Below are 12,717 nucleotides of genomic sequence, written 5' to 3'. Positions count from 1 at the left end.
AGAAAAGAAATAAAAACTGATTAAGTATATTAATCTAATTTTTTTGAGATTTCATATTACAGGTATAAATTTAGTGTATACTACAGAAACAGCTTCTTTTTATTCAGTAGTGATCTAGTAGTGGTATAAGTGCACTGCTACATAAAAAGATTGAATTCTAGAACTCAGTTTCAGGCCTCCCTTCTCTCTTCCAGGACAGGTTACAGTTACTTCAGAGCCCATCTGCTTGGACAAAAGGAATGGAAATCATATACCATAGATAAGGCGTAAAGCTGTATCTAGGTTTCCTGCGTAATAATGCTAACACCTAAACCTTGTATGGAGAACACAAGTGATAAAAAGTTGACCTGAAGGCTGTTGCATGGTTTAAAGGAGGAGAAAAAAAATCTGAATAAATATTTTGTCTTTGAATGGAGAACACATCCTCTTTAGTAAAACTGTATATCCTAGATTGCAAGCCACTTTCCACCATTTTATGCTTATATTCTAATCTGGATTCACTGAGTTCACATGATATTTTATTTACCATTTTATGTCCTAGGAAACACTTATACAGGACATAAATCAAGAGTAAAGCTACAGTGGCACTCTTCATCTCAGCAAAACAGGATAGTCAAGAGGCACATAAATTGCAAAATGTGAAAGAGGATAGATTAATGGAAAAAACAAAACAAAAGCACATCTTAGTCTCAATACTAACCACTTACAAAGCACTACGCTGGAATTCCCAGCCTCTTTGTGTACCACATAATGGAGAGTGCCTAGTTATCCCAAATGTCTTGGTCTGATGTCTAAGTACCAGCTGACAATAAGGAGTAGTTTCTGACAACACAGGAACACAAATCAGGCATTTGCTAATACATAATTATTCCGATAAAATTTGTCAAATTAACAATTAATAAGAAATATCATATGACCCGTAAGGATCCTTTCATAACATTTCTCACTTCCAAAAAGAAAAATCCTTCAGTGAATTTGTTATAACAGCATCCCAGAATTCCAAAGAAAATAGTGGGAATCGGACTGAAACCATCTGTGATAACATCTGACAATTCAAAAAAATAAAATCCCTTCCCACACCTACTTTTCTGCCAACCCCTGCAATAGCACTGCATTTAGTATTAGTAAGGAAAGGTGATCACAGACAAAACAGATTTCAGGCAGATAAATAAAGAGAAAAAAAACATGAGGAAACTAATACCTAGGAAAAAATGTAAATCTTTATTCTGTAGTTCTGAAGATTTGTTAAGTATGCTTTATGGCTAAATTAGGAAGTATGCTTTATGGCTAAAGCTGGAATACCAACTCAAGGTATAAAATAAGGGGAATCAAAGGCTACATATACACCATTGCAACCCAGTGGCTATAGAGTGAAACAGTTGTTGCAGAGGGTCCAACATCCACACTGTATGTGTTTCAGGGTATTTATTTTGGACTAGCTCCTGTCTGGTCTCAGGGAACAAAAGCCTACTGGCAGCTGGAACAAATCTCTTGGCATAGTTTAATCCAAAAGGAACCTAGTTCATATCCTTAAACACCACTTTGAAACGTGAATCAAAGAACAGAAAAGGGTGTTTAAAGGAGATTTGCTCCAGAAGTGAATTCTTGATCAGAATTAAAACATTATTACAAGACACATGCTAGTACTAAAGAGGCACTTTTGTTTAAGCATTGGTCTCCTGTAACTGAACTTAAAGGTTTTCATTTTCCTGTTAACAAAATAAATCTAGTAAGAAAGGCTCAATGATTAGAAGTTTGTATGTATAAAATTTCCCGATTTTAGAAAGACATATAATTAACAGACATTAGAGAACTGGAGATACCTGATTAGCAGGAAGACAGCTACTGGAACAACGAATAGGAGGCAAGTTATCTTGTCTTTCATGCAGTGTGTCTCTTCTCAAGAACTGTGGTTTCTTATAATCTTCATTCATTTCTGTCACCCAGCTCTGAAAATAAATAAACAATGTATCCGTACCTTAAAGCAGCAGAGCAGATATACTTCATAGTCTACAATGACCCTAACAACTATCCCTACAATACACTGCTCTTAATAGGGAAAAGCAATAAAGACAAAAGGCAATTGTGTTTTTTGAATAAAAAGTAATCTACCAAAAAATCTGTAGAGTTAAAATGGGCATTAAAGATTCAATGACATTAATTCAATAAAATAAAAAACCCGACATAATCCTTTGATCATTTCCTCATTTAATCAAATAATTACATTCTACTTATGCACAAGAGGAAGATTGATACATCAAAGTGATTATATTACTGACCATTATAAATTAGAGTTATACTGTACCATCAGTTCACCGCTAATGGTTTCCCATTCTTCAGCTGTGAAATCAGAAGCTGTGGCTGCAGGCTTATCTTTTCTCAGAGCTCTGCTCCCTGGATCTAAATGCTCAATACGCTTTTCACAAAACAATGTAAGTTCAGGATAGTATCCCTCTTCACCAGACCTTTAAAATGCAAAGATATAAAAGTTACAAAAAAGAACTAAACTGCATTGCATCCTCCATATTTCTCTGCATGCATAGTCTCTGTTACAACTGAATTCTACTATCACCTAATAACATTTTGATCAGAAAATTCCAGTGAGTTAACCTTCAACCACTTTCCAATGGACACACATACACAGTTCAAAATTATCATCACAGTGCTCATTAAAAAATGCTCTTGTCATTTTCAGCAAAAGTTAAACAGGCACGGCATCTGAAATTACCATAAACGGTCAGGAAAGATGGCTTCATGACAGAACCAAATCCAGTGGCAGCATTTGAGAAAAACCTGGCATCAAGTTACTCAGACCTTTTGGAAGGTTAAAACAGGATTTGGATTTCTAGTGTTATCATTTGGATGCTTTTAACATGATTACTACTCTGTATTTAAATTTTTAAATTAGAAAGTCACAAAGAGGTTCAAGACAAATAGAGTACTTAGGTACGGGTTCCTTTGAATTTTACAGAACAGGAATATAATTAGTAACGAAGTTAAGAAAATATGTTTACCTTAATACCCTGAGAATCTTTTCCAGGTGTTTAACATCTGTGCATTTTTCAATGAACTTGTAGTCCAGATGACCAATAGGTATTTGATATGTTTTAGTGGTTCCTTGGTCCAGCAAAAATGGTACTGACTCATCACCCATAACTAAATATTAAAAGGAAAAAATGTAGTGATTCTGTAGGCATTCTATTATATTTTGAAGCAATGCTAATCTAAGGAATAACCCTGCTCATGCTCTGAAGTACTACTGTGTTATGCAAGCAGACCTATTGCCACAAAAGAAAAATTTCAAATTTGAAGACTTGATCACACAAACTGTTCTTGACAGAGGTTTACTGACAGAAGTATGGTTATATATTAGATATGTTTTGGAAAAAGAATACGTACAACTCTACTGCTTCTGCAAGGCAGAACAAATCAGAAAGACTGCTTGAAGAAAAATTGTCAACTTTTGCCTACCACATTCTCTATTTTTCTTTAAACGCAATATGGTATTACCTATTTTAAGTGTGGTGGGAATGAAGGAGAAGATGGTGCAGGACCCTCTCTTTTTTTTCAGAGGGAAGATGTTAACCAACTCCGTATCTAATGGAATGATAACCTTTGCCTTCTCTGTAGCCAAAATAAATCCAATTTTTTGTCTTTCCTCACTAACTGCATTTTCTGGGCCTCTGATTATATTACTGTACTAATTTGAATCTTTTCCAGTAAGTCTGTAACTGATGAAGTGACGTGTTCAAATTCGACACTTCCTGTCTCCCTGTACCTTTGATCTGCTTATCTGCATCTTTTTCTATTTTGATTCCAAGCTCTATGGAGCAGAAATTCTTCTTTTTTTCCCCATGTTATATAGTGCTTAAAGAGATCAGTTATTTTTAACAAGTACAATGAAGGGCAGCTAGCTAGCATGTGATAACTATGTATGGATATAAACCCAATTAAAATAACTGTGTTCTAATGTCTGGCATAATTACACATATTAATTTGTAGTTGCACAAAAATGTTTACAATCACTTAAACAAAATGTTTGCAGTATCACTTAAATAATAACTGGTCATAATCAGGTACTGCAGAAAGATAGGATTCTGCCCCAAGAACTTACAGTTTCAGTACAGGAAAAGAAACAACAGGCATAGAGAAACATACGAATACAGGAAATAATTAGACAGGAGTAAAAAGCAAGAGAGGTACTCATCACAAAACTGCAACATTTCCTCCCGTTTCATTATTTCCATAAATGTTAGGAATAGGGAGTTCCCTCGAGTGCCCAGAGCAGCTCTGAGGCAATGCGGTAACAGGCAATGCACGGGGGCACAGTATCGCCACAGCCAACCGCGCTCCTCACCTCCGGCCGGCTGCAGGCAGCTCCCCGAAGCCGCAGCGCTGTGCCCTGCTTCGCGGCCTCTGACAATACGAACTTTCACCCCCCGGGAGTCAGGAATTTACCTTAAAATCCCACACCAAAGGCTCCCCTCACACCACAGCCGGAGCCGCGCAGAGCGGCTAGCCCGTGCCTAGCAACTGTTGCTATGTACAACATGGCGGCCAAAGCGCGCAGGGACGCGCCCAGGCAAACAGCAGGGAAGCAGGCACGACGGTGCGGACCTGGGGCTGCCCTCCCCAGTGACCCCCTTGCGAGGCTTCCACAGAGCCCCGCCGAACTCCAGCAGCGACACTGGCATCGTGTAGCGGACTTCGACACCCACCTGCCCGGTGCCGCGCTGCCTCCGGGAGACGGACGCGACCTGGCCTCCGCCTCCGCCTCAGCCGGGAGACGCTCGCCACTCGCTCGCCGCCGCGCATGCGCAGCTGGGCTGTGGCGGAGGTCGAGCTGCGCGCCCCCTTTCTCCGCCGGGCGGGAGTGAGGTCCCACGGTCAGAGCTGAGGAGGGCGGCGGGACATGCTGCGCCGGCGCTCCCCGCCCTCTGCCTCGGGCTGAGTAGGGAACAGAAATATAGCAGTTGGAGGTGTAGCTTTAATTAAACATCACCTGTTCGTTTTCAATGTAGTATTTTATTTAGCTTAGAACAGCCAGTTCCCCTCCCAACGCCGGTCTCCCCAGGCGCCTACACCACTGTTACCGTTAGCGCTACAGTCCCCCGGCACCGTTTTCTAAAGCAGGCAGGGCAGCAGATGCTCTTCTCTACGTTTGCCCAGCAGAAAGAGGCGCCCAGCCTGCCCGCAGTCCAGCCGAACCCGTCCCTTACTCCCACCAGACCTTTTGCAGCGCTGGTACTGCCCTCTCTTCAGTGGGCAACTCTCGAGCTCACCCTTCTGAGCAGTCACGTCAATAGCTGACCCCTTGTTTCTGTTGTGCAGGCATAAGGAGCACGCTATGCATGCCAATCTGGTGAAGAAACTGATAGCAACTGCGTAGTAAAAATGTTATAATTTATACTCGATTGTATCTGGCTTCCAAGGGAAAACCTAGATAAGAAAGGTCTTAACAGCTAAGATCAGGTAAGATACCCAAGAAAATCTTAACTAATCAGCTCCAAAACAAAATCTCAAGAATGCTTTTTTTATTCCCTAAAACGACCTGCTGTAGTTCATTTATGAGCCAGTACACGGTCATGCAGTCTGTAACAAAGATACCTTACTATATTGATGAGTTACACACATTATCTCAACATTAACAGCATCATTAGCACCACCAAAACAGGTATCTGGAAACACTTAAGGAGGCTAAATTAGCATCAGGCACAATCCAGCAGTATTTTGTAGTACACTTTAGTGATAAAGATATTTTAGTATTACTTAACACACATTTCAAATAGACAGATGCAAAAAGTTTTGGCTCATCAATACAAAACAACCACTTTGGTCTTTTTAGTACAGACCCCTGAGAAGTCATCCGAAAAGCGAAACAAGATGCTATTTTAGTTTTGGGATGCTACCTAAATTATCTTTATAGCACAGACCTAATTCTTTACTTGAGTACAACTAAGTCAAGAAGCACTTTGGGAATTTCTGTTTACACATTGCTTCTTAATGTTTACCTTCCCGCTTCTTTTCTGAGAGATTATTTTTTTGACACTTCCTCCACAGCTGGGTGCCTGAATCAGGTGGTCTCAAGTCCTTTGAGCTTTGCTCCTTTGAAATCCAGGTCCATGTTTCAGACATAGCCTTGTGTAGCCTTCTATTTATTTTCAGTAGAATTTATTCAAACCACAGGTATGCAGTTCATAGGAGTCCAAAGAACATTTAACAAAGTTAAAATGCAAATAAAGTTCAGATGAGAGTAAGGAAAACAAGGTTAACTCAAAAAGAATACAATACCACTGACCTTAAACTACTACGTACTCTGACTACAATTGAAACAACAGCTTTAGAAATCTATTGCTGGAAGACAGTACAGACAAAATTTAGTATCACAGTAAACTTTAATATATCAGTATCTTAAAACACAAATAAAAGTGTGCATTTGTACACCAATGGATTTACAGAGCAAAGTTATCAGAAGGATTAAACTGCAGCATAAAGTCACTATATCTTCAGCAGAAATCATCGGGCATCGAAAACCACCACTGGAATAGTGCAGTTAAAGGAAAAAAACGTGTTGTAGTTGAAAAAAGATCGGGACACACACACACACACACGAGAGACTGCCTAAATCTAAAGTCACAGCTAACTACGTAAAAGGATTTCAAAACTCATCTTTAATTAACCCACAATACTTTCCATTTGTTAAAAGTGTGGCTAATATCAACCATTCACAGTACGTCATCCAGCAGACTATCACAGCTTATTATATTTTGCATAGAAAATAGAAAAAAGAGAGAAAGTGCCAGGAATGAAAACAAGATCCCCAGTCATACTGCAGAGATTTCCCTATAGTACTTCGCTCTACTGTATTGATTTTTGGTCTTGAAGGATCTTACATAATTACTCAAATCTTCCATTTGGTTTCACTTACATACCTTGTCTCCATCCACAGCTTCCCAAATGCATTCAAGTGTCTATATAAAAGGATACATCTTTTTGTCCTTTTCTTGTACATTATTCTGTAGCCACATTCTCTGCATCTGATAGGATCTCTTGCCTTTATTTCATTTTCTGTATGACATTCTGATGTGATGGAGGAAGAGAAAGGGAGTGGATAAACAAAACCAGCATTGTTAATGCATAGATAACTTTCAAAAGCTGTAATAGTCAAATTCCTATTTCTGGCAAACAAAACATGACACAAATTCACTACAGTTATTTTTATTAAGAGCTGAATGATGTCAAGATACTGTGCAAAAAAAAAATTAGCAAACTTCACTTATTAAGATCAAAGAGGATCTTGCTAAAAACCACCAAATTATTACTGCACAGAATCCATTCCACTCTTGATACAACTAGACTGTCTACTAATGAAAACTTCAGCTCAGCCCCCCAAAGCCCCAATTTTATTTTCTTAAAAGACAAAATATTTCAGAGATTCCTAAAACGACAACTCAAAATCACCAATTTTTGAGTTGTTGACTTATCTACAGGGAAGAGAATTTGACTACTGCACTTCAATAAAAGCTGAGTGACCGTACAGCATTTTCAAAAAAACCCCAAAACTCTCTGAGATGCACTAAATAGAAGGTCCACTATCTGCACCACAAGTGGACACTGAGAGAAAGCATCCTCTGGAGATGGAGGATCTCCACACAGCAACACAAGCTCTAGTGAATTACTTCCACATTGCTATCCATATATACCACATATATGTGGTACCATCAGCATGTAAAGCTTTAAAGAACGTCAGAATCTACGCTGCAACTATTTGTATTTATGCACTCTTCAGTATAATGATTATCCATTCTTCATTATTAAAACACCAACTCTCCAGTAACAAGTAAAAAAATTCACTGATGTCTTTTCTTTACCTCCACAAATGTAAATCATCGGCTGCTGCTTTGGAGGCTGAACATCCTTCTGTGAATCCATGTTCTAAACAAAAAAAACCACCAAAACCACACATAACATGTACACCAGTTTTGCTTTTTTTTTTTTTTTAATTATTTTTTCAAGGCATGCACAATCATTTCAATACCTCAATCTAAAGCTAACAGAAGACGAAAAACTTCCTTAAAATTAAATACAAATTAATTCCATCTGTATTTGATACACAGGACATTGGATAATTCAGGTTGGAAGACACTTCAGAAAGTCATCTAGTTCAACTTCTCAAAAGCAGAGTAATATCAGGTTTCTCAGAGCTTTACCAATCTGGTATAGAAAACCTCCAAAGATGGAGACAGCACAACATTTTCCATTAAACAGGATTTTAAACATTAAAGCCAAATGAATAATATTTTCTTTCCTCCCTCCTGCTAATGGTAAGAATTTCCTTGCTGGAAACATAAAAATAAATAATTTCTTACATATCACTCATGTAACAACAGTGCTATCATAAACAAGATAAGCCTTGTTATATTTTTTCCCCCCTCTGATACAACACTAGCTAACCTAATCTGCCTTCTTATTGACCTAATGGATTAGAAATCCTGGGAACAGACTGTAGGCAGAAGAGTAATAGGAATAATAAAAAAAAACAACAGCAAACAAAACAACGAGGGGCCAGAGAGAAGAAATTCCACCCTCAAAATCCTAACATAGGTATGTATGATTACCAAACTGATGAAGAGTTTGATAACTCAGTGGTACTCTTCAAACACCTCTTAATGCCCTATAATGGTTTTGATTGTTCAGACTTATTTGGAGACAAGTATTCCTTCACAGTATCAGACTAAATAGTTACATAAATAGTTACATATACTCCACAAACATTCTACCAAGCTTTTAAGTAATCCTATCCTAACACGTAAATACGGTTGCAACCATAAATTTTAAGGTTGTTGCTGTAACAACTAGAGACAGTAAACACTTTTATTCCATATATATGGAATAAATATGCAAGTCTATAATGCAAGTCTAAACCAGAACTTTTGAGGTTGCTGTTTTCTGTGTCACTGTTCTGCCTGACATAGAAGACAAGAATTCCTAACCCTTATGCCAGTGAATAGCCTTCATGATGCTTCATTATAAGTATGACTCTCAGGGTGCTTTTGCTTAATATTACAGTAAGGATTATTTCCCTGATCTTCACAGTTTGAAATAAATTCAACTGGGCAATCTAGGGTCTTGAAAAAAGAAGGATAGGCTTGACAGAAACAGTTCATTCTTTGTTTAAGAGCGTCTGATCAGCACTTGACAGACCACATTGTTAAAACCACCATTATGCCACTGCATTTGGGAGAACTGGAGATAATTAATTCAACTCTATAGCTTTCAAGTAAGGTTTTGCTCTACCATAACCATAGTGGCACCTTAATCCACATGTGTTATAGTCTTTTTATGTCAGTACATTATAGTAAGATACAAGCAGTCATCCATTAGCATTTGAAAACAGCAGCATCTCCTAAAACAGAGAGCTGAGCTAAGGAGGACCACAGATACAGCTAAATAACTTGAGTTGGTACTGCTCATGCAGCAAAGTAATACCGCTGTTAGAGACAGCGGTGACCTACGGCTATGTATTTTGCAGGGAGGTGCCATCGTTTAGCTGGCCTTCACGTACCCTGCAGCTGTAAGTGCTGCCAAGCTGACAGAGCCAACAGGCACACATCCACCTATGTGCATTGGGGTGCAACCGCAACCTACGGCAAAGACGTGAGAGCACCGGCCACGCTACCGGTGCGAGAGGACGCCACACGTACCTGTAAGAGAGGCAAACCCACCCTTTCACGTCCCACTCAGAGCCCACGAAGGAGGACAGGCCGCCTTCCTCACAGCCCACCGGCCCCTCAGCCCCAGGCACCCCAGCCCGCCCCAATTCCGCGCTGGGGCCTCCTCCACCGCCCCGCGGGGCTTTTACGCAGGAGGGAAGCCCGCTGGGCTGGGCTGGGCTGGGCTGCGCCTTTCCCTGCTCGCCGCCACCCCCCCCCCACCGCGAAGGAGACCACCGGCTCCGAAGGGAGGAGCTCGACAACCCCAGGGGAGCCCCAACCCACACCCACCTGCACAAGCAACTCCGCCGGCCTCCCCGTCTCCTCGGCGCCGGCTGATGACGGCACACCGAGCGCCGGCGGAGGCGGGGCCTGTGCCGCCGCCGCCAGCCCCGCGGCCCGCCCTGCGTACATCGGGGCGTGCCGTTGTGCTGCCGGCCGCACGAGCCAGCGATACGCACCATGCGGGGGGCACGCGTCCGCCGCGCCGCAGCCCTGCCCTGCCCTGCGAGCGGGGGAGCTGCGGGAGCCCCGGAGCCCCGGCCCGGCCCGGCCCGGCCCGGCCCGGCCCGGCCGGCGGGTCCCCGGCTGCGAGCCGCCGGCACTCCGGCCTCTTCCCCGCTGGATAATGAGGTTGAGGAAGTGATAAATACTCAGCTGTCGGTGGCAACCACTTTGAAAACAAAGCGCAGAATATTTGGCGGCATTTTTTAATACAGAAGCTTTCATACGAATTAGCAGCGTCAGTTTCCCACGAAGAAGGCGGGCAGCGGCGTGGTGAGAGAAAACAAGAACCGACGTACTCCATCCTTTTTCTTCGGCTGTGCCCGACCGCTGTGGGGCTCAGGACAAGGAATACCCTGCGACAGGCCTGATCGCCCTCCGCTGACTGCCGAGTTTTCAACCGCCGAGGTGTTTCACCTCAAGGTCCTTTCTGCATTCGGACGCAGTTCATCTAAGATCCGTGGGTAAAAAACGCATCTTGATATTTCAGTCTTGTGGGCGGTATTGTATGTACCATATTAAACCAAACTTGCAAGCGGCGATACTACATATTTTAAGCGTAAGGTCGTCTGATGAAAGAAGCTCAAATGTCGGCGATTCCCGCATGTGCTGAACCGAAACAGTACAGGCGAGGTCGGAAACGATACCGGTTGCTCGCCCGGTCACCGGCTCAGCCTCACCGGCGGTATGAATTTTGAATCTCCGACAGGCACGTTGTAGAGTTGGCTACCTTTGCTTTATTCCTGGAAAAACATTTAACAAATGTTGTGTTTTGTGAATATGCCGATTTAAATGACGTCGTCATTCAAGGGGTTCCCCTCGTTCAAGGAAAGGTCTTCCATATTCTGTTTCCGAATACTGAATAAAAATTGTTTCCGAAGCACCCAAATGCATTGATATGTTTTATCAGTTGTAATTTATTGATGTTCTCACAGTAGCAAATCGCCTTCATACGTAACCTAGAGCTTATCTGAAATAAACTCGAAGAATAATAAATACTTGCGGTTTTCCTAATTTTGTATTTAGGTTAAACGTAATGAAAGCACAGTAATGATTTTAGACAGTTCACCTGCTTCTCCATACTGCTGTGTACGAACAAAGCTAAATATAACATTTTGAGTGCCACAATAAAGCACAGGCGAGAAAAACGATATGTGAAAGGCAGAGCTATTCACCTCCGTGCTGATGTCCCCGTCCCGTTACTACCTGCGTCCCCTCCTCGCCCACGGTCTTCGTAGCTGTGGGTGAGTGCCAAGAGTCTGAAGCAGAGGGGGAAAAAAAAGCCTGAACCCTGATAAACGCACTCTAAGTAACTACCATCTCATAAATAAACACATAAAAAAACAGCTGGTGTTATTTCTCCGGACTCGTTTCGTATTTTAAAATGCGTTTGCCAAGCCGGTAATTTTAAACGGACGTGCTAATAATACCGCCGTGGAATAGTCAGTGAAAGCTAATTCTGTGAAAATAAGGTCTCCGCTATTAAGAAAGAAATCATGTAATTGCTTGATTAGCGGCATCCTTTAACTCTTCCCTTGGAAAAATAGGATGTTTTACCAGATCTTAAAGCTTCGGTTACGTTAGGCGTTTCCGATAAAGCCCGCCTCCTTCGAGAGGAGCGCTTTGACAGCAAAGCCCATTCCGATGGGCTGATCAACGCTAGCCCCCATCCCGCTCCTCGGGCTGCGAGTAGCAGCCAGGGCTGGGGCTGTGTGGGAGACCTCCACTCTCCTGTAAAGTGAAACAGCTCTCGGGGAACTGGTGGGAAAGCGTGAGTGAGGAAGGGCTTGTGGGGCCAGGGAGGGAGGTGCGGGGGGTACTTTTTAGGTGGGAAGGAAATGCGGTGGTAGCCGAGCGCAGCGCGAGTGTGTTGCAGACTGTCTTACCGCGTTTGTTTGTTTAGAAGCAATGTTCTCGGGTTTTGATTGGGTTGGGGTTTTTTTTCGTTGGTTTTGGTTTTGTTTGGGTGGGGTTTTTTTGGTTTGGTTTGCTTTAATTTTGGGGGGGGGGGTGGTGTGATGCTTTTTGTTAAATCACGCTTTTTGGTGTGACGCTTCCGTGTATTGCGTAAAACGCCGCAATTACAACGTGTTACATTTCTTGGATATTTTTGATCCAAGTGACAGAAGTCCATCCGGGTTTGAGGGACAGAGACAGAACTTGCAGCTGCTGTGTCCCGCTTTAAGGAGCTACCAAGCTGCCAATTTCACAGAAAAGGTAACTTATTTTATAAATAAATACAACTATTTGAAAAATAATTTCTTCTGATTCATGTGAAAAAGATGATACCACAGAAAGCACTTTCGGAAAACTTGTATTACATTTCTGAAAGTTTCTAATGATTTCTCCTAAAAAGGAAGGGGGGAATACCCCAAGAGCCTTTCTCTTTTTACCCGTAACTGGTACCTTGTAGTCACATAAAACGATATTATTTATCGAAAAACGTCGCCGTTTCCCCCGGCTCTGGAGAGTTAACTTTAAACCCGAGTTTCCTCGGGCC

The 12,717-nt window shown here is 41.8% G+C and overlaps 2 protein-coding genes across 3 annotated transcripts in view; both read right to left on the bottom strand.

Annotated features, from left to right (window-relative positions):
• Positions 1-4,769, bottom strand: part of SPAG1 (sperm associated antigen 1) — a 46,200-nt gene extending 41,431 nt beyond the window's left edge. The window contains exons 1-4 of the mRNA XM_075495042.1: positions 4,719-4,769; positions 3,015-3,156; positions 2,306-2,465; positions 1,824-1,949 (exon numbers count right to left, since the gene is read on the bottom strand). Coding sequence (XP_075351157.1) covers positions 1,824-1,949; positions 2,306-2,465; positions 3,015-3,154 — 426 coding nt within the window. The 5' untranslated portion in view covers positions 3,155-3,156; positions 4,719-4,769. The remainder of the gene's footprint in view (positions 1-1,823; positions 1,950-2,305; positions 2,466-3,014; positions 3,157-4,718) is intronic.
• Positions 4,770-6,376: 1,607 nt separating this feature from the next.
• On the bottom strand, positions 6,377-10,163 carry POLR2K (RNA polymerase II, I and III subunit K). Of its 2 annotated transcripts, none has more exons than XM_075495040.1 (4): positions 10,005-10,163; positions 7,872-7,935; positions 6,988-7,080; positions 6,377-6,539 (listed from the first exon to the last, which is right to left on the bottom strand). In XM_075495040.1, the coding sequence occupies exons 1-4, from the start codon at positions 10,125-10,127 to the stop codon at positions 6,517-6,519; spliced, it is 303 nt and encodes a 100-aa protein (XP_075351155.1). In that variant the 5' UTR covers positions 10,128-10,163; the 3' UTR covers positions 6,377-6,516. The 2 variants fall into 2 exon arrangements, with proteins under 2 accessions (XP_075351155.1, XP_075351156.1); XM_075495041.1 differs by lacking the exon at positions 10,005-10,163 and adding an exon at positions 9,566-9,696.
• Positions 10,164-12,717: the final 2,554 nt, after the last annotated feature.

This window comes from Mycteria americana, chromosome 2 (assembly GCF_035582795.1).
Source record: "Mycteria americana isolate JAX WOST 10 ecotype Jacksonville Zoo and Gardens chromosome 2, USCA_MyAme_1.0, whole genome shotgun sequence".
Classification (NCBI taxonomy): domain Eukaryota; kingdom Metazoa; phylum Chordata; class Aves; order Ciconiiformes; family Ciconiidae; genus Mycteria; species Mycteria americana.
Note: the sequence above shows the minus strand (reverse complement) of the source record. Positions and strands in the feature narration are given on the sequence as shown.

What these genes read in the sequence shown, in the direction of transcription:
- POLR2K (XM_075495040.1), bottom strand. Translation starts at nt 10,127, where the DNA reads ATGTACGCAGGGCGGGCCGCGGGGCTGGCGGCGGCGGCACAGGCCCCG. An exon ending in GATGATTTACATTTGTGGAG is followed by an intron (nt 7,081 to 7,871) that starts GTAAAGAAAAGA and finishes CCATCACATCAG; the next exon opens with AATGTCATACAGAAAATGAA. An exon ending in CAAGAAAAGGACAAAAAGAT is followed by an intron (nt 6,540 to 6,987) that starts GTATCCTTTTAT and finishes GCACTATTCCAG; the next exon opens with TGGTGGTTTTCGATGCCCGA.